At 39.7% G+C, this 22,821-nt stretch overlaps 1 protein-coding gene across 1 annotated transcript in view; it reads left to right on the forward strand.

Annotated features, from left to right (window-relative positions):
* JADE2 (jade family PHD finger 2) overlaps nucleotides 1-22,821 on the forward strand; it is an 855,152-nt gene that overhangs the window by 527,718 nt on the left and 304,613 nt on the right. The window contains exon 6 of the mRNA XM_077473934.1: nucleotides 21,525-21,736. Within this exon, the coding sequence (XP_077330060.1) occupies nucleotides 21,525-21,736 (212 nt within the window). The remainder of the gene's footprint in view (nucleotides 1-21,524; nucleotides 21,737-22,821) is intronic.

The raw sequence follows: 22,821 nt of genomic DNA on the forward strand, positions 1-22,821 counted from the left end.
CACTGGTCAGGCTTCATTAATGGGCAGTGGCAAGGCTGCAGATGGGCACTGATTGTCAGAAACCATGAAATCAGACCAAAACAGAAGTACAGTTAAATCACACTTGTTTAATAATAAAAGTAAATAGAACAAACATAGTCAAAACATAGCCAGAGTTCAGGAACCCAAACTGGTAGTCAGACAAACCAAACTCACACTTATCAGTGTCAGGGCTGGGCTCAGCCCTTCCTTTTCTGAGCTGGCCACTCAGTTGTTGGCAAATTGCCAGCTCCTATCTCTCCACAGTTACTCAGCTGTTGCTGATATTCTGCTGGTCAGTCCTGCCTATTTAAGCCATCCAGTCCAGAGGAGCTCTGCGTTCGCCTTAGTCAACATCACAGAGACGCTCTCCTGCATTCCTGTTAAAATAATTGCTTGGCTGACATCCCTTCTGGCTCGTGATCCTGCTTGTGGTTTTACTAAGCTTCTCTCCGGCTCCCTGAAGTTTGGTTTAGAGAGAAGTATAGGCATACATGTATGGTTATTTCTGCTAAGGTTTGCATTTCTAATGTGGTCACTAGATGGCGCTTGATAACTAGTCTTGCTCCATAATAATTTGCAATCCCCATACAGCTTATAAATACTATTTATCTTTCTTCATTTCTAGATGTCCTCTATGTGTGTTTCCATATATGCCTATCATGTTCATCCCTATGTCTGTTTATTTTTTTCTTTGCCATAATGTGTTATTTTGAATGATGAATGTCTGTACCATGAAGACATAAAGAGGAAGTAAACCATTCCAAACAACTTGGACCTATAGGTAAGCCTAGATTAAGGCTTACCTGTAGGTCCAAGCAATATCTCCTAAACCTATATGGTTTAGGAGATATTTGCCCGAAAATGGGCACCGCTGTCTACGGCGCATGCGCCGTAGACAGAGGTGCGCAGGCGCACTAAATGCGGCAAATCCAAGAATGGATTTGCCTAATTTGTCGACTCCCGTGCGCATGCGCGGGAGTGACGTCATCGCGGCTGCGCCGCTGTGATTCGTCGGAGCTGCGAGACGCCACCAGCAACATGGATGCGGCGGACTACAGGGGACAGCGGCGACTTCGCTGGCTCCTGTGTCAGGTAAGTGACACATAATGAGCTACTATGCGATGCATAGTAGTCCATTATGCTTTACCTTTGCAGGGAAAAAAAGAGGAAGTAAACCCATCAGGGTTTACTTCCTCTTAATGCTGGGTAATTTAGTCTATTTCCTTCCTTGGGAGAGGCATAAAAACAGCCCCACACAAACATGGCTGTATCACAAACCTGGGGATGGAGCACTCATACTCCGAACGCGTGCTTGCTGGTCTCCCTTCCCCATGTCCACTGACGGGAGGAACCGCCACACAGACTTGGAAACCCGGGACCCACCAGAGCAGCCAAGCAGGCCGGCAGCATCCGCACCTGACAGCTATCCGGATTGGGATGACATAGAGAGACCCTATATGTGATATGCCTACTCTTGCTCCATTTTTGTGAGTTGCCAGTTTCTCTTTTAACAATTTATGTTTTATTACTAATCTACTACACTCTAATCTACTACAGATAATGCTGCTGTGTTTTTCCTGCCCGTGAAACAGCGACAAATTTGAGTAAACCATATTTTTAATAGGCAAAGCTTTGAAAGCCCCTACAGGCTATTGGTTTACAGTTTACCATGAATACCGGGCCTATAATTATTGTTCTCACTCAGGCGTGCACAGTAAAATGTAACAGGGGTAGCCTAATTGACATTTTTGTGTGTCCCTAACGCATGCATTTTTTTTGGGGAGGGGGGGGATTTTAGGTTCTTGGGTGGAACTTAAATTTTTTTAATTTTTACTTACACCTCTAGTAGCTTCAGCTTGTATAAAATACAAGCCACCAATGTAGTCTGTGGCAGTAAAAGGCTTAAAAAGGCATACATTCAAAAGATAGATGAATAATTCTACCCCTTTGCAAAGCTCTGGTTCAGCCTCATCTTGAATATAAAGTTCAGTTTTGGTAACTAATACTCAAGAAACATTTCTAAAATGTTTTAGATGTCTTCCTCAGGAAGCAGAATATACAGAGCTATGGGAATCCACTTGAACAGTGTGCAGCAGCTAAGGTCCCTGGTGTGGTGAATGAGGCCATGTGAAAGTGTGATCCCAGGGAGGGAATGCGCTGCCCTCTATAAAATCGCAAAAAGAGCAGGGGTCTCAAACTGGCGGCCTTCCAGCTGAAACTACAAGTCCCATGATGCATTGAAAGGCTGCCTGTTACAAGCATGACTCCCACAAGCAGAGGCATAATGGGACTTATAGTTGCGCAATGGCTGGCAGGCTGCCAGTTTGAGACCCCTGCGCTAGAGGGATCCAATGAAGGATTGGAGGTGGACACAGTGACCTAGTCTGGCAAAACTTGAAGGGTGCAATTCAAAATATAAAACAAGCTGGGGGGTTCCCAGTGTCAGCATGTTGACTGGTCCTCTTTCTGGTTTCAGAACTCCCAGCCAGAGCCCTTACAATAGCAGTGGTGAACTCCGAACTTTCTTTTATAGGGAGGCACTAGGCTACTAGTCGGTCTAAATCAAACTTGCAGAAACGAGCAATCCATATGGTCTGCTGTGTCCTTGGTGCCAGTAGATGTTGTCTAGAAGCTTTATCAATGGAAATGGTAGAGAACAACTAAGGTTGAACTAAGGGCAAAACAAATACATATATGATGCAATCTCTCACTACTATTAATACAGCAGTCAGATTTTCTGAGTCCCCCTGTAATATTGTATTACCTGCTGAAGTATCAGCAGGTAATACAGTGGCCAGATTGTCTGCCAAAAAGTAGTAGTCAGAGGGTTGAGACAACTAACAGGGGAGCTTATAATGGGCAGCCCTTTCCACCCCCACCCCAAAATAAAAGAGGAAAAAAGAAAGAAAAGCCGTTGTTTTAACTGCCTAAAAGGTGTTAGCTGGTGTTAGGCTCTGTTAGTCACTTACGTAAATCAATAAGTCCATCTAACACTACCCTCATCACTGGTTAATATTGCTGCTGTTCAAGGATGCCCTTCCACTGTATCTACAGATAAATGAGTATATCCACTCCAAGACACAAGGTGTGTAACTGGCTGGATCACTAGGTGAAAATGAAGAAGAAAAAAAATAAAACGAGTACAGTCGCCACATCAAAGGTCTTTTAAGCTTTAATGTATAATGTTTTTTTTTTTGGGTTTAGGTAAAATTTACCATATTTTTTGCTCCATAAGACACCCCCCCCCCAAAATGGGGGGAAATGTCTGTGTGTCTTATGGAGCGAATATTGACCAGCCCCCCCCCCCATCATCGGCGCGGCAGGACTGTCTTATCAAGCAGGCACATAGGACCCCACCAGGGCCAGTCGGATTTAGGGGGGAGCTGCTGTAACTGCTAGGAAGTGCTTTTGTTAGCAGCAACGTGGTGCACACCTGCTGCCTGCAGTCTTTAACCACTTCAATACTGGCGTATAGTAATATGACGCCCGCAGATGGGATCTCCCATCCTGGGCAGGCGTCATATGATGTCCACCCCTTCCCTGCCAGTCACATTTATACAGTAATCAGTGCAATTTTATAGCACCGATCGCTGTATAAATAGGGATAATTATGGGTTAAAAAAGGGATAATTATAGCAAAAAGTAAAAAATATTGCGTTTTTTTTTCAAAATTTACGCTATTCTTTTGTTTATAGCGCAAAAAATAAAAACCACAGAGGTGATCAAATACCACCAAAATAAAGCTGTATTTGTGGGGGAAAAAAGGACATCAATTTTGTTTGGGTGCAACATGGTACGACCGCGCAATTGTCAGTTAAAGGGCGACAGTGCTGAAAACTAAAATTTGTCTGGGCAGGAAGGGGGTGAAAATGTCCTGTATTGAAGTGGTTAAGTTGTCACCATGATTGATTGCTGGTGTGAGCAGCAGGACCTGCCAACCGGTCGGGAGTCCCAGGAGTTTGTGGCTGGGAGCAGGTGCACTGTCGCTGTGCTGATCCATTTAGGCTGGGTTCACACTATTTCGAATTGGAAAAGCAGAAGAATTTGACCGGCTCTCTATGTAGCCAGTTCACATATCTCCGCTGCGACTCTGGTGCAAATTTGGTCTGTTTTAGGTCTGAATTCAGCCCAAAATGTGGGCTGAAATCAGACCTGAAATGGTGAATGGGGACTCACCGGTCTCGTGCTGTGAGCCGCATGTGAAGATAGTGTGAACCCTGCCTAACTCAATATCTCACTTGTTCAAAGCCTATGATTGAGATATTGAGAGACATATAAATATGAGTGCACAGCATAGTGTGTTGAACAGGCCAGTGCCCCTCCTCCTGATGATCCATCTTTATCCCTGCTGTGCCTGTCCTGTCAGCCCCACCCATACTCCACTCCCTGCTGTGCACACACATAGAGCACTGTGAAAGGACTTTCTGTGTGTATGTGCAGGACAGATGCCATATTGGATTACACACACACTACAGCAAGCACAGTGGTAGAGCTTAGCTGGAGAATTGGTGAGTGTGTCTAACCCCCACACCCCATTTTTTTTTATCCTCTAAATATTTTTTTTTCTTGTTTTCCTCCTCTAAAACCTAAATACGTCTTATGGAGCTAAAAATACAGTAATCAAAAAGCTTCCTTATGTACGGACCTTGGACACCTGTCACTGATCCCCCCGGGATGTCTTATCACTAACAGATAAGCCTGTTTTTTTTTTTTGCTCCCTATGAGTGCTTCGCAGCCAGAGTTCACTAAGGAGAGGAGTCTGTTATACTAAGAGACATTTAGTGCGGGGCACGTAAGGGTGTAAAGCAGGCATTTCCAGTACAGGAAAATAACTGTTAGCATGCATTGTTTGGCTAGAATTATTTAGCAGATAATATTGTGTGTGCCTCTGCTTTTGTACTTGGCATTATGTCTTCCTGACCTACCGTAAAGGTACCTAATATGTCACCCTCAGGCGCTGGGAACCCCAGTAATGCTTCCATACGGTCTTCCTCTTCAGAGAGATCAGACATGGCAAGCCAGGGTGAGTCATTGGAAGCTAGCGGTGGTGCAACTGCTTCACACACTTCAGCCCCTGTTTATGTGACTGAAGAAGCACTTTCCTCTGCCCTGCAAGGCTTAGAAGAAAGATTAGCGACTTTAATTGCATCATCCATCCAGGTGGATAGGAAACGTCCTAGATCCCCCTCCCCCACCTTAGACTGTTTACAGTCAGTGGAGGGTCCTAAAGAACTATGGGGACATGACGAGGTCTTTCCCGCAGATAATCGGGAAGAAAAACAAGCCGGTTATTCCTCTGCAGAGGAAACAGTACTTGGAAATTCACCTTCACAAGCTGAAGTACAGAGCCTTACAGAGATGGTTCGCTCTACTTTCATTTTACCCCTAAAGGAGGCAGCTGAGGGTCCGGTATCCTCTTTAGGATCCTTAAAACCTTTTCAGCCTTTACATGCATTTCCAGTACACGCATTACTTGAAAAGCTTATTTATTCCAAATGGGATCATCTGGATAAGCATTTCTCCCCTTCTAAAAGATTCTCTAATCTCTAATCTATGGAGGAAAAATCTTAAAAGGTGGAAGATTCCAGCAGTAAACGCTGCAATTTCCATTGTGTATAAAAAATTTTACTTGTCCAGTGGACAATGCACATATGCTTAAGGATCCAACAGATAAAAAGTTGGAAGGTCTGATAAAAACCTCTTTTTCCTTAACAGGGACCGTAACTCAGCCTGCGATAGCAGCCATAGGCATCTGTCAGTCCTTAAAGGACCAGTTTACAGATGCCCTCAAAGAGCTCCCTGCACAACTGTCATGGCTGGCTTAGCCCTTCCTCCTCTGGGATGGCCGCTCAGCTGTCGGCTAATTGCCAGCTCTCTTCTCTCTAAACTGTTACCAGCTGTTTCTGATGATGCTCGTCTGGCCTGCCTATATAAAGTCTTCCAGCTAATTTCTCCATTGCCTTCACGTTTGGTCACATCACTAGGAACCATCTCCTGCCGTTTCAAGACTGGCTTGCTACATCCCTCCTGGCTTCCATCCTGCTTGCAATTGCTCACCTTGGATCCCTGACGTCTGGACTGGCTGATTACCCGATCTGGTTTATGAACTTTGGACTGGCTGACTACCCGATCTGGCTACTGGACTCTGGCTTGCTTGACTACACTTTTTCCTATTTACCTTTTTATTTTTATTAATAAACAAGTGTGATTTGATTGCACTTCTGTCTGTTTCATGGTTCCTGACAACAACAAGCTCAGGAGTTGGCTGAGCTACCTAAAGTATTATGCTTTGCCATAGATGCTATAAAGGACTCTATTCACCAGGCATCACGTCTGCCGCTTGTACTTGTACACATGCGAAGGACCCTTTGGTTAAAGGGTTGGTCAGCTGAAACGCCTTGTAAAAATCTTCTAACTGGTTTCCCCTTTAAGGGAGAACGCCTTTTTGGTGATAGCTTGGATAAATACGTTCAGACTATTTCCAGCGGAAAGAATACTCTTTTACCAGTCAAAAGAAAATATAAACGTCCTTCGTTTAAACAGACTTTTTCCCCACCGCCAAGGGCATCCTCCACTAGGCAGGGGCGACAGCCTTTGCCGTCGGACCCCACCGGAAGATCTCAGGGTCAGACCCAGGCACAGAGGAGGACCTGGGGCCACAAGTCTGCAAAGCAGAATACCAAGGCCTCATCATGAAGAGGCATCCCCCCTCACCAAGGTGGGGGGAAGACTTCTGAAGTTCTCAGAAGTCTGGCAGAGGGAAATTCAGGACAGATGGACCCTCTCCACTGTATCTCTAGGATACAAGCTAGAATTTCGAGAGTTTCCACTGACCCGTTTTCTCAGATCAAACGTTCTGAGGGGGTCCAGCCAAAAAGCAATCCCTGTTGCAAGCGTTGGACCGATTATTGGCTCAAGGGGTGATCATGCAGATTCCCAAAGAAGAGCAGGGTTTGGGTTTTTACTCAAACCTATTTACGGTGCCAAAGCCGAATGGAGATATCAGACCAATTCTAGATCTACGGAATCTAAATCGATTCCTGAGGATCCGCTCCTTTCGCATGGAGTCAATCAAGTCAGTCGTATCTATCCTACAAGGAGGGGAACTTCTGGCATCCATCGACATCAGAGATGCATATCTGCATCTGCGTTTCGAGGTAGAAAAGAAGCATTTTCAGTTTGTAGCCCTGCCCTTCGGCCTTGCTACAGGACCTCGGGTATTCACAAAAGGCTTTCAGGCTGGGGAGCAGTACTAGAGAAAACGGCTGTCCAGGGACGCTGGTCAGGAACCGAGCGTACCTTACCCATCAACATCCTAGAGATTTGGGCAGTATCTGGCCCTAAAGACATGGACCTCCAGGTTAAAGGATTTTCCTGTCAGGATTCTATCTGACAATGCCACCGCCGTGGCATATATAAATCACCAAGGGGGCACCAGAAGTCTCCCAGCTCAGAGAGAGGTGAACCAGATTCTAACTTGGGCGGGAGAAAATGTCCCCTGCCTATCGGCAGTTTTCATTCCGGGGGTAGAAATTTGGCAGGCGGACTATCTAAGTCGCCAGCAGCTATTCCCGGGGGAATGGTCTCTGTAAAAATATTCGAATGTCTTTTATATATCTCTTATATATATATCTGGTGAGACCGATTGAGATTTTGAGACGAATTTCCTTAATTAGTTCTGAGTCAGCGTAATTCAAAAATGTGTATTTATTGTACACATTTAAATAGAAAAGAATACTTACAAAAATAGTACAATGATAATCATTAGTATCTTTCTTTCTTATTCAATATATCAAGCCATGTGGTCTATTGTACTTATTTAAAATGGCCGAATAACCCTTTGTATGCTGAAAAATCTGTGTGCGTGCTGAGGTGTTTCTTCTAGGGCTGCAGAAGTTCAAGATACTGCCAGAATTTACGTCTTTTGATTATATCAACCAAGCTTCTGATTTCGCGCCGGAAGATAGCTCCTCCTTTACAAAAGTGTGGGCTAATGAGTGGTTACTATAGCAACCTACCATATGTTAACATTTAACACAGCTCCACATTCTAATGAGATAGCAGGAAGTGGGGGGGGGGGGGGGGGGGAAGGGAAAGCTTCAGACTCTAAGCAAAATTTCACTTACATTTAGGAATATGTCTCTTAAAAGCTTATATAAAATATACAATATTCCTCAAAATCCTGACAGGTTTTAAATGTTTACTTTTTCAATTATCGCAAGTCATAACATAGAATCAATTGATTCAAAGTTTTCTTTCACACAGTATGGAGAGATTATATTCTGAATAAAGTATAATAAAGCCAATTAAAATTTAGATATTAAGAATATAGCATTCCTCTCTGAAATATGAATACTAATCATATTTTTCAGATAAAAATCCATTCATCAACATTCATGTCTCATTCAAACAAACTTTGATTCAATAACTCCAAATGCTTTGTCATGTACAATTGAATTCGTACCTCCAAAACCCATTTTCCTTTTCAACTTGTTTTGCAACAAATCATCTCCTTTCTTAATATCACTTCTAATTCGATAATATAATTTTTTCATTCTAAACATCAAACATAACTGGAATATAAGAAATAACATAATAATAATAAAAATAATTACAATAGGATATGATAAAATATTTCCTGCTGCTGAAGTTATCGAAATTTTTCCCCAAATGGATACACTATTACTAAATTTTCTCCACCAATTACTTCCTGAAAATTCTGACCATTGATGCGATATTTCTTGCAAATTACCTTGTTCATGTTTAAACAATACTTCTGCATTCTGCAATTCCTTAGCCAAAGCTATTAATAAACCTTGATCCTTTTGAATTATATTTGCCCATTTTTCCCATGGAAATTCATCTATTTGGGAAATATTATACTGTGTAGGAAGAGCGCTAATATTTTTCATAAACATATTTGTTAAATTTGTTCTCAACCCATTAATACTTATTGCAACAATGTCTCCTTCTATACAGTACAACCCTTGATTTAGGTTTTCTGTATTTGTACAAGAAGAGAAAAAAGTTTTAACCCTTTCTGTATCTGACATAATCTGAAAACAAACCTTCTTTTTATCTAGACGAGTAATTAATTCAGAAATTATTCCATTTTCACTTCTTGCTGAATATAATGTGTGATTATGATAACAAGAATGAAATATATTTTTATCTTGATTAGGTAAACATATAATTTTAGACTGGAATTGTAAACATGATGACAATCTAATTGTTCTAATTCAGAATTTTCATTGTTAAATACAAAATCTGTATACTGTAATTTATAGTATAATAATTGTGTATTGCTGACAGGTAATCCCAAAACAGTGATTGGAACCAAAATGTGTTCTTTTCCGGCTATTGGAATCATAGAAGAACTATAACATATGTCCTGCTTGCACCCTATCTATTTATTTGCCCATAAATCTGTATGATTTATCGCATATAAATATTCTTTGGGCAAATACTGTAAAATGCCAAGAGGAGTTATTCCACTCTGAAATGCTTGCGCAATTATTTTAAAATTAGTGGAATATTCAGTTTGAATCTCTAAGCATGCTCTGGCTATATGAGAATGTTGTTCACTTATCATCAAATCAAGAGTAATATTTTGAATATGTAAAATAGATGGACCCATTATATTAGCAGTTTTAATTACCATATTTTCTAAAATCTGATTTAAATGTCTTTGTATTTTAATACCATTACTTCCCACTAAACCAGCGGTTTCTAGATCAGACTTTAAAGTATTAATATCCATACTATTTGTTATACTCCCGATTGTGCCAATCCCTCCTAAAATACCTTCAACAATACCACGCTTATTTCTGTTATAATTTCTATAATTAATTCCAAACCATCTCTCAATACCCAATTCCATATTAACCAAATGTCCTTGACATTGTGGAAACCTTGTAGAAATTTTCCATTCTGAAACATTAAAGTTCCACAAAATAATGACAACTTTTCTCAATCTGAAAAGGACTTGCAGAGAAACTTTTCTTATTAACACATGGAGTTTTCCTTGGAGACATAACAATAACACTTGCCTTAGCACATTTCACCGGATAATTTTCTATTGATATGCAACATTCATATATGCCAGTATCATTCAAAGATACTCTCATTTGTTGATAAACAAATGTATCATTGATCCAATTCACACTACCAAAAATTCCTTTATGAATTATGATAGTAGAACTGTAAAGAAAACTACCCAAAAACTCATCATTCCTTTTCCAAGTTAACAATAAATTTTGAGGTAAAGATATTTTTGTATCACATATCAAATGCAAATTATCTTTATCTTCCATAATTTTCAAAGATTGTGGGAAAATATAAATTTCTGGTACAATCCTATCAACTATAAAAATATCAATTTTGACCCTTATTTGAGTAAATTTCCTTGTTACTTTAAAATCCCATGTTCTTACAATGTCTCCTTTTTCATCTCCAATGATGTTTAAATATTTTGGCTTTAATATCTTTACAAAACTTTGAAAAAGATAATAAACTTGATCAAAGGGATAAAGTATTTTCCCAGATCTTGTCATAATATTAGTAACATCTCCAGACCACATTTTTGACTCATTACCTTTTAAATATATAGACCAGAAACTCCTCAACAATATGTTACATTCAAAAGTTCCGGTTTTGTTATTTAGTCTATAAGATCCCTGCATTTTAACAAAATTTGTTTTGGATTATATTTTAACTTTGATTTCAATATTATTGCTGTGAATGAAATACAATTGTAAACAGAAATCATATCCCTGTCCTACACATATAAATCCATACAAATCTTCTGCTGTATTAATATTAACATCTCTAAAATTATGATTTTTATCATATGCATTTATATCAATATCATTTTTGTCCTTTGTAATGATATCAATGTTCTTATTTTTTAGTTCAAATGCATTGATATCAATGTCTACATCTCTCTTATTTCTGAATAACATATGATCTTTGTTGTGTAATTCTTCAATCCTGTTAGTCTTTGCATAACTTGAGCAGTTCTTGATAAATCTTATCACAAATAAAATTGTCACTAGGGAAAAGATGCATCCTGTGATGATGATACATTTTCTGTCTTTAAAACTTTTCTTTTGTTGAGCCGACATCTTTTCATCTTTTTGGGATCCATGATTCCTCCAGATTAGATTTTTATAATTCATGCCTGAAAAAAGGAATGCAGCATCATTATCTCGGAATATAAAATTTGTTATACCCATATTTTTCTTTCTACATACATGTTTCACTGAACTGAGAAAGTATTTGTACCCCTTGAACATCCCAAAATGTCCATGGACCTTCCCAATTATTTTTCCATGTTTCAACTCCTGAAACTCTAGCTCTGCCTGTGACGTGCATCTCACCATCTCTGGGTGTGACCTCACATGTGACAATTCTTAAATCACACCCTAAAATTCAATAATTTCCTGGCACTCAGAGATTTCAACCTTTGGGCAAACGAGCCTAAAGACCCCATTGCGACTGCCTGCATCAATCAACTAGAAGAACTGGGTCTACAGCAACTGATAAAGACTCCCACGCATGGGTCAGGACACACCCTGGACCTCATTTTCAAACAGAACATCGACGTCAACATACTCGACAACATAACTCTGCCATGGACGGATCACCATGCCATCAAATTCAAAATCGCTACCAACATCACCAACTCAAAACGGAAACCTGTAACAACGCACTGGACCAGATCGCATAAAAAACTGTACTCCGAAGCCTTCAAAACCACTCTGTCCAAAAAGATATCTACAATAACCTTAAACCACTCTACGGAGGAAACACTCAACTCCCTGAACAAGGCATTACTGCAATCAGCAGACTCGGTAGCACCAAAACGCAGGGCACTCATCAGGAAGAAAAATGCTGGATGGTTTAATAGCTCCCTCTCCGTACTAAAGCAAGAACGCAGAAGAGCGGAAAGAACATGGAGAAGAAATCCCACAGAGGAAAACCTATTTAACTACAAAGGTCTCACAGAGAATTATCGGAAAGCAATCTTCAAAGCCAAAAAGGACCACTTCTCATATACAATCTCAACGGCCGCAAACCAACCACGGGAACTGTTTAAACTGGTTAATCAATCAATGAATCCGGTGTGCCTAGAACCCCCAGAAAGCGAATCCCAGGATTACTGTGACAAACTGTCAGATTTTTTCATCGATAAAGTCAAAACCATCAGGGAAACAATTTGTCAGAAGAAAACATCCAACCTCAGCCAGCAAATACATAAAGGGGATGTCTGCACCAACAAACCGCAACCGCCAAAATTTTCACTATCCCAATTACCGTAGACACCGCAAAAAACATCATTAACAAACTGCGTGACAGTACCTCACCTATTGACATCATCCCCACAAAACTACTGAAAGAATGCTCCGACATTGTGGCTCCAACCATAACCCACCTCATAAACCGATCATTCCACGAAGGGATTGTTCCCAGCATCCTCAAACAAGGCATCGTCAAACCTCTACTCAAGAAACCAAACCTGGACGCTCAGGATCCAAACAACCGTAGGCCAATTACAAGCCTCAACACCATTTCTAAGATCATGGAGAAAGCTGTAGTACATCAGCTACAACTTCACCTGGATACTCACAAACTCCTGGACCCACTGCAATCAGGCTTCCGCCCGGGTCATGGAACAGAAACCGCTCTCCTCAAGATTTGGGATGACACCCTCGAAGCAGCAGATGACAGAGAGCCGTGTCTCCTCGTACTGCTAGACCTAAGTGCAGCGTTTGATACAGTAGATCACAATACTCTACTCGTCCGCCTCACAGAAGTAGCCGGAGTCCAAGACATAGATCTCCAATGGTTCGCGTCCTTCCTAGGAAATCGGTCACAGACAGTAAAACTAGGAAAATTCCTCTCCGAAACCCGGGCAGTCACCTGCGGAGTCCCTCAAGGCTCTCCGTTGTCACCCGTTCTCTTCAACATTTACATTCGCCCACTCCTTCAAATTATCAGATGCTCAGATCTCTGCTTCCACTCTTACGCTGACGACACGCAACTTTATTTCCGGATCAATGGAAAAAAAGATCACCAACAACAACTTGAAAACTGCCTCAAATCAATAGAGGACTGGATGACCACCAACTCCCTCCAGCTGAACGAATCAAAGACAGAGCTTCTTATCTTCCACCCAAATCATAAGCCCGCAACCAAAACCTCCTGGTCTCCACCAACCGTCTTTGGGCAGACTATCTCCCCAAAGACCAAAGCGAAGAGTCTCGGGGTTATTTTAGACGCACAAATGTCAATGGATGCGCAAATAGGATCTGTAGTCAGTAGATCTCACCATCTGCTGTGCATGCTTCGCAGACTCATCCCTTTTATCCCAAAGAATGACAAAGCAGTGGTAGTTGGAACAATCATTAATTCACGACTGGACTACGCAAACTCGCTTTACATAGGATTACCACAATATCAACTTGCGCGATTACAACTGATCCAAAACACGGCGGCAAGGCTGATAACAGGAAAAAAAACGTGGGAATCCATTTCTCCTTCACTGAGGAGCTTACATTGGCTAACCGTAAAAAATCAGATCACGTTGAAGACCCTTTGCCTCACCCACAAATGCGTGCATAGAGAAGCTCCGCAATACCTAATGGAGAAAATAAATCATTACACACCAAACCGCAGTCTTCGATCAGCCAACCAAAACCTCCTCCTCGTGAACAAAACCCGGTATAAATCCAAGGGTGATCGGAGATTCGCTGTCCAAGGGCCTCAGCTATGGAATGCTCTACCAATCAACATCCACCTGGAAGAAAATCACCTGGTTTTTAGGTAAAAACTCAAGACCTTCCTCTTTTAGCAGATGATCAAAGCTCGCCACAGCGCCTAGAGGCGTGTCAGTTCGCATTGAGCGCTATACAAGTATTTCATTCATTCATTCATCTTTGTCCTTTCTGTCTTAGACTTGTGGCAACAATATCTAATTTTATTTTAAATCTTTCTGTTCCTGGTCAACTTAATAGACCGCTTATCTTGTACAAAAGATAATTTTGGTTTAACAACAAAATAACAAAATGTTACAAAAAACAATATCAATTGTAGAATATCAAAAATAGATTATTCTTACAATAAGATTAAATCCGATATGTGTGTGGATTTAATAACAATTCTTCTTGCTATATATATATATATATATATATATATATGTGTGCCTTGTGTGTGCTAGAGTGAACATTTCTCTGGACTGTGTTGTGTCCTTCATTAATTGTCTGTGTCCTGTAACAAGATCACTCCTAAAAAACCAGCCCCCACCTTTTTCTTTCTAAGGTTCATCTGAGCAGGACAGTGCCACAGAATGAGCATTTTCCCTCCCACCTTTCTAAAACAATGGGCGTTACTCATTCTAAATTCCTAAGGGTAGCTACGAATCTGATATATATAAAAACATTTTAAACATACACAAACCTTGTTACCTGATCAGTATATATACAAATTGTTTCTTAATAATCTCTTAATCAAGAAACATTGTAATATAAAAACTTATATTTTTAGCTAACACAATGACACTTTTTATCATGAATTAACTTCCTTTCTCAACTGAAAATGTATAGAGAAGCCATTTTCTTTCACAACATCTGCAACCAGTTTTGACTTCACGAGGCAACACAAACGCCATTTTCCTTTCTCTTTAAAACTCAAAAGGAGAATACTTTGTAGCAGCAAAAATTGCGCTTCTTACATCCATTAAAAATAACTGGAACAACATCAACCCAAATATTTCCTTTGTCCAACAACATTTATTTTCAATCCTAGATTTAATTGTCCGATTCATCCTCACAATAATACCTGCAGACTGTAGATGATATGATACATGAAATCTCTGTTCTATTCCCAAGATTTTACACATCCTCTGTCACTACTGAGGTTTGCTGATATACCCCAAACTAGAAAAACATGATTAATCAACATCTAAACAATAGTTAAAGCATCATCATTAGTGAATCCCACCTGTAGGTGTTGTGATATATGAAACACAAAAACCCTTTTAGTCATGACACAAACTTATGGTCTAATGACCCAAATAATAACTTTGTGACATCCGATGAGAAAGAAAAAAGCAACTTGTCCTTTTTGTTCCTCTGAAATTAAAGGAATCTGTGTGTCTATTTTCTTCACAACATAAATTGGGACCATTTCAGGTTGAACTACTAATTCTCCATACAAATCTGTTTTCTTAACTAATTGAATGTGTCTGTAGTCCTACTGCCTACAGCTTACTCTCTTTGTTGTCTTATTCATTCAGTTGCTAATTGAGTACCATGCTGAAAATGTATTCAGTTACTCAATACAAAACTATTCTTTTACCCTTCTTTTCAAGTGAACTAAATCTTTCAATGTTCAGCCTGAACAAAACAAAAATAAAAACTTAATCATAACAATGAAACATTGATAAAAAATAATAATCCAATGGATTATCCTTGAAAATATTAAAATTATCAAAGTCCTCAATAATATTCCAAACGTCAAAACCAAATCTTTTAAACTCAAATCAATAACTTTATTCATAGCCAGTAAACATCAACCAGAAAATTCTTACCATATCTGCAGTTAATTTAAAGACTGCTAACTGTTTTCACAATGTTATATGCTACATAATGAAACCTTTCCTGTCTTAATGAACTATTTTCAGTTTGCAATCTTTGCTTTTGGGTCTTAGAAGGGAAATAAATTTGATTATTATGACCTCTATACTTCAAATTACTGCACCAGCGTACCGAATAAACCTCATGATGCCTGGGCAAAGTTTTCGGATAATACAACCTCTTTTGTATATCATTATTATTAGCCAACAAACAAATCCTAGATATGTGACCCTCTCGTTTAAAATTTGCTCTTTTTGTATAAACTTTCCTCTGAGCATATGGCGATGAAAATTTACATTTCTGCTTAATATCAGTATTATTGAAGTCAACTGACTTCCCACTCTCATTGTCTGAGGAAATATTAACATTTGACTCATCACAAGACATGACGCTCACGTCTGCCTTTGTCACATGTTCACGATCCTCCATTTTTAAGCACTGAGCATGTGCAGTCTTTTCCTGAGTCAAAAAAGCAATTTGACTTTCATTTTCTTTAAGCGATTGCAATAATGCATTCATTTTATGTTCCAATTCAACTTTTTTAGTCAATAATTGTTCAGTATATTTCTTCTCCTGCGTTTCTGCAATTTCTATTGCATTCTCTAAATGCTCAATATACGTACAAAAAGTTTCACAATTTGAACAACTAGGTTCAAAAAATACATTTTCATGTGTATTTTCATTTACATTTTGACTTTGTTTTTCTGGCATATCAAACACCATAGTATTATAAATTTTAACAAGCTTCATTACATTACGTAATTTTTTCTTTGTTTTAACTAATGAGAATCTATCCTTCTCAATGTCAGCATTTGCCTGAAAGAATTGATTATACATTGATTTCCATAAAACAGCATCAGAGACCTGTTTCGATAAATCTTAAAATTCGAATGTACTTTCATCAGCTAAAACATCTACAAATTCCATATTACTTTTCTACTCACCAAATATAAAACTCGTCAGTTTCCCGCCGAACTCGAAATTCAAGTCTTTCAAGACTTCTGTATATCTGAAATTCTCCGGTCTTTCACAATCAATCGATCGGATTTTCTTCTAGGTTCTTTTCAATCTTTGCGAAGTTAATTTCTGTTCATCACTTCTTTCCCCTCTGATCAAAGGATGGAAGTTGGAAAAAAAAACTTCCGACTTATGATTGACTGGATGGCTGAGCCAATGTAAAAATATTCGAATGTCTTATATATATCTCTTATATATATATCTGGTGAGACCGATTGAGATTGTGAGACGAATTTCCTTAATTAGTTCTGAGTCGGCGTAATTCAAAAATGTGTATTTATTGTACACATTTAAATAGAAAAGAATACTTACAAAAATAGTACAATGATAATCATTAGTATCTTTCTTTCTTGTTCAATATATCAAGCCATGTGGTCTATTGTACTTATTTAAAATGGCTGAATAACCCTTTGTATGCTGAAAAATCTGTGTGCGTGCTGAGGTGTTTCTTCTAGGGCTGCAGAAGTTCAAGGGATTGCCCGAATTTCCGTCTTTCGATTATATCAACCAAGCTTCTGATTTTGCGCCGAAAGATAGCTCCTCCTTTACAAAAGTTTGGGCTAATGAGTGGTTACTATAGCAACCTACCATATGTTAACATTTAACACAGCTCCACATTCTAATGAGATAGCAGGAAGTGGGGGGGAAGGGAAAGCTTCAGACTCTAAGCAAAATTTCACTTGCATTTAGGAATATGTCTCTTAAAAGCTTATATAAAATATACAATATTCCTCAAAATCCTGACAGGTTTTAAATGTTTACTTTTTCAAATATCGCAAGTCATAACATAGAATCAATTGATTCAAAGTTTTCTTTCACACAGTATGGAGAGATTATATTCTGAATAAAGGGTGATAAAGCCAATTAAAATTTAGATATTAAGAATATAACAGTCTCTTCATCCCAAAGTGTTTTGAGCTGTTTGCCAAAAATGGGGGACTCCGGACGTAGACCTTCTACCCTCCAGATTCAACACAAAGCTAGTCAACTTTGTGCCCAGGACAAGGGACCCTCTCGCGTACGGAACAGATGCGTTGGTGACCCCCTGGGATCAGTTCTCACTGATCTATGCTTTTCCCCCGAAGTAAGAAAGAAAGTCGGTAATTCTGATAGCACCAGCATGGCCCAGAAGGTCATGGTTCGCGGAGATCGTAAAGATGACAGTGGAGGGTCCTTGGCCCCTTCCACTAAGGCCAGACCTGCTATCGCAGGGGCCTATATTCCATCCTACTTTACAAACGCTAAATTTAACGGCTTGGCTATTTAGACCCACATTCTGAAGAAACGTGGGCTTTCCAGGTCAGTTATCTCTACTTTGATTAATACTAGGAAACCAGCTTCTAGAGCTATATATTATAGAGTCTGGAAAGCTTATGTTTCCTGGTGTGAATCCAAGGGTTGGCACCCTCGGAGATATATTATAGGCAGAATTCTTGCCTTTCTACAGTTAGGCGTAGAGATGAAGCTGGCCCTGAGTACTATTAAGGGTCAAGTCTCAGCCTTATCAATTTTGTTTCAAAGACCGATTGCTACGCATTCTTTAGTCCGGGGTTTCATGCAAGGAGTGCTGCGGATAAATCCGCCAGTTAGATCTCCTTTAAGCTTGGGATTTGAATCTAGTTTTGTCGTTGTTACAAAAACAGCCATTTGAACCATTACATCATATTCCTTTAGTCCTTTTGATAAGGAAGCTGATATTTTTAGTTGCTATATCATCAGCAAGGAGGGTGTCGGAATTGGTTGCTCTTCCTTGTAAAGAGCCATATTTGGTTATTCATGAGGACAGATTGGTGTTACGCCCTCGTCCAGGCTTTTTGCCAAAGTTTTTTTTCAGCTTTCATCTGAATGAAGATATTGTCCTGCCTTCGTTTTTTCCCAGACAAGGTTCCAGGGAAGAAAAATCTCTACATTGTCTTGATGTAGTGAGAGCAGTGAAAATCTATTTGAAGAAAACTACTCAGATTCGTAAGACTGACATCTTATTCATTCTGCCAGAGGGTCCTAAGAAGGGACCGGCAGCGTCGAAATCCACTATCTCCAAGTGGATTCGACAAGTTATAATTCAAAATTATGGTTTAAAGGGAAAGATTCCCCCTTTTCAAGTTAAGGCGCACTCTACCAGAGCGGTTGGTGCTTCTTGGGCAGTGCATCACCAGGCCTCCATGTCTCAGATCTGCAAGGCCGCAACTTGGTCTTCAGTACATACATTTGCAAAATTTTATCAAGTAGATGTAAGATGGAATGAGGATATCGCCTTGGGGCGCAGTGTGCTGCAAGCAGCAGTATAAGTCCTCAGGTCTGGGGGTTACCCTATGGGTTGTGTCTCCCTCCCCTCAAGTAGCATTGCTATGGCATATCCCACCAAGTAATTACTTGAGACTCTGTGTCCTATGATGTACGATAAAGAAAATAGGATTTTTAAAACAGCTTGCCTGTAAAATCCTTTTCTTGGAGTACATCATAGGACACAGAGCTCCCGGCCCTCTGTTTTATGGGGTGAGAGTATATTGCTTATATTGCTTGGCTACAAAAACTGAGGTACTCCTGGAAGGAGGATGTGTTATATAGGGGAGTCAACTTCCTGTATTGGTTATACCAGTGTCAACACCTGAAGGTAGGCCTATAACCCACCAAGTAATTACTTGAGACTCTGTGTCCTATGATGTACTCCAAGAAAAGGATTTTACAGGTAAGCTGTTTTAAAAATCCTATTTTTACAAGTAGGAGAGAAATGTCAGAATTGGCCTGGATGCGAAGTGGTTAAATTACCCGACTACCTTTCACAATTTGGACACATGCAATCTGTGAGATGTAGGAGCGCTGAATCTTATGACAATGTGCTTTAATGGGATGGGTGGTTTGTGGTTTGAAAGGATCGGAGCGCCACTCCAGCTTATACAGACATTTAAAAATATTTTTTTGTAACAGCCATGGTGTTTTGGGGAGTTCAGCACTCATCAGGGCAAAAAACAGGATGTTGCAGCCCTACTGCCATCTCTATCATACAATGCACTGTGATTTCTATGATCCTGTCCCTTCTGTATTGAACTGTATTGCAATTGTGCTTTCTTCCCTCTACATTGTAAAGTGCGGTGTAAACTGTAGGCACTATATAAATTGTGTGTAATAATAATGATACAATAGACAGGCAATGCTACTCCTCCCGGCCGAACAGGAAGTAAGTCCGGAGACGTGATTGGCCAGGAGTCCTAAGACTCCCTGGCCAATTGGGTCTCAGGACTCGCTTCTTGATTGGCTTGGAGGAGTATCAGAAAAAGACAATATTAATTTGCTGTTTTCACACAACTGGGTGGGCTCAGGGCACATTGCTCTGTCAAAAGTACTTCCCCTTCATCAGGGTTTAAAAATTAGAACCTGCAGTGGACTCAAAGTAAGACTTTCCTGTTTGATCTGGGAAGCTGATTGCTGGATTAGGATTCCTAGCCAGCATTATCTGCATCAGCAGTCAAAATAAGCCAATTTAAGGCTTAAGGCACAATATCAATTAATGAATTTGAAATTTTTTGATCTTTTGGTCTGACGCTTTTTCCATATATGCATGTCTTTTTTTTTTTTCTGGTAACCTGTTGGAGTACCCAATGGAAGGTAGCCTTTTCTGTTGCGAGAAGCCCAACCTGAGCCAGTGGGCTCTTCAAATTTTTTTTGCCCTTCCACTACCTTGTTTAAATGCATATCAAAGTCCCAGCGCCTCTTGGATGCCCCTTTTTTTTGCACTGGAGCATTTTTTCACAGTCAACATGCTGTAAACCAGTATACCAAATGGCAAGGTGGATACATACATGGTAAGCATGTATACTGTTGCTTAGTAGAAGCCGATCTTGTAAAAAGACTTGCTTTACCACTTTGCACCCATCCTGTTGCCGAAAGACGGCTACAGCGCAGACTTGAAATGCTGGGGGGTATGGGCGTACATGGACGTCCTCTCGTTCTCACACCGCCTGTGTGCCCCCCCTGTGATCGCCAAGTCCAGCTTCTGTAGAGGGACATCAGTCCCCTTAGTGATCACCAGTGCCTCCTGATCTGTGCCCACCAGTTCTGCCTATCAGTGTCTGTAATTGCCGCCTCATCAGTGCTCATCAATGCAGCCTATCAGTGCCCATCAGTGAAGGAGAAAATTACCTGTTTAAAAACTTAGGGGTAAAAAAACAAAAACACAAAATGTTTTTCATATGTTGGTATAAAATTTTGCAGTCTTTGTTTAGCAAAAAATAAAAACCCCAGTGGTGATAAAATACCACCAAAAGAAAACTCATATCAGGGTTGCCAACCACCAGTAAATTTACAGAGAGTTTGTAAAAATCTGTGTTTTTTTTACAACTGCCAGTAAATATCAGGGGATGATAATTCCATGCTGTGTTAACTTTTTAAATATAAATCAAGCAAATGACTTTGTTATAGGTATTGTCAGTGTTTCCATATCATGTTTATGCTGTTCAAATATTCACTTTGTTAGTTTTCAATAGGAGCTCTGTAAATGCTCAGGTTGCCAGTAAAAAGTTGGCAACCTTGAACTCTATTTGTGTGAAAAAAATTATAAAAATGTAATTTGGGTAAAGTGTTGCATGACCATACAATTGTCATTTATAGTGTGAGAGCACTGAAAGCAGAAAATTGGCCTGAGCAGGAAGGGAGTATAAGTGTCTAGTAAGCAAGTGGTAAAGATGCAAATTGTCATACTCTCATGCAATCCAATGCTGTCTGCTGTTTTCATAAAAACATGAGGGGTGTGGGGAAAATATGCTGATGTGTGACTTCTGATTGGTAATCAATTAAGGGAAAAAACAGGTTTAGTAAATTTGTAAATATTGACTACTGCTTCTGTATTCACAGGCATGCCACTTCTGGAAGAACTCACCTTAGAAAAGGTTTTGGAAGAGTTAGAGTTGCTCTGCCATGAAAACATGAACCTTGCCATTGAAAAGGAGGAAGGACTGGGGATTGAATATGATGAAGATGTTGTCTGTGATGTTTGCCGGTCACCAGAAGGAGAGGATGGGAATGAGATGGTTTTCTGTGATAAGTGCAATGTCTGTGTGCACCAGGTGAAGTATTTTTTTCATGCATAGCAATTACATTGTGTCTTTGAATATATATGGTGAAGAATCTGACTACAACACTTCGATATAATTAGCTTACTTTATCTGTCTCCATTCTTTCCTCATTGTTTTCCGATATTAAGCTTCTGAGATGGTATGGAATGGCAAATATCTGCTGAAGGGCAGTACCAGATTCCAAACTGGTTAATTGCTCCCTTTGCAAATCATATGGCCATCTGCCTAGGCTTAGATCACATGATCATCACAGGAACAGATGAGTGGTTCAGCATTTTTTTTTTTATATTTTAGCTTGGTACAAATTACACTGGACACCAATGATTTAGTTTCCTGAACACTTTTTGCTGTATTTTATAGATTTTTGACTGCTAATCATGAAAACAACCTGTAATTTAACCTATCACATAGCACTTTATAGAAATCTTCTGTATTTGCAATATATGTTGGCTATGCTGCACACATGAAGGACACATACAAAAGCATGCAACTATTGCTGAAGCACATCCAATACACTAAGTACAACTGGAATGTCTGTGGCGATGTAAAAGTAGTGGTCCTAATGCTTGCAATGCATATTGGATATATACAGTGCTTTTTTACATATCCAAATAGGATATTCATGCAAAAAAGTTGTGTTATATTAAAATAAATTGTCACAAGGAATTTGATTTCAGGACAGAAAAAGGTGGCACATGAACCACTTGATGCAACAAAGATATGTTTGTCTCTGCTTCACATAAAACTTGGACTTATGAAACATTTCCTGAAAGTGATGAACATGGAGGTGAAGGTTTTCATTATTTGAGACAGATGTTTCCAAAAATAACTGGTGTAGAGATTAACACGAGCGCCAGCACCGGGATTTGTGTGCGTAAATTATAAAAAGTGCTCTGGTCAGGAAGGGGGTAAAATCTTCTGGGGCTGAAGCACTTAATGACCAGGCCATTTTTTGCAATACGGACCTGCATTGCTTTAACTGACAATTGTGCGGTTGTGCAATGCTGTACCAAAACAAAATTGATTTCCTTTTTTTGACCACAGATAGAGCTTTCTTTTGGTGCTATTTGATCCCC

Source organism: Lithobates pipiens, unplaced genomic scaffold, assembly GCF_037356315.1.
Source record: "Lithobates pipiens isolate NorthernLeopardFrog02 unplaced genomic scaffold, aLitPip1_a1.2 Scaffold_8, whole genome shotgun sequence".
Taxonomy (NCBI): domain Eukaryota; kingdom Metazoa; phylum Chordata; class Amphibia; order Anura; family Ranidae; genus Lithobates; species Lithobates pipiens.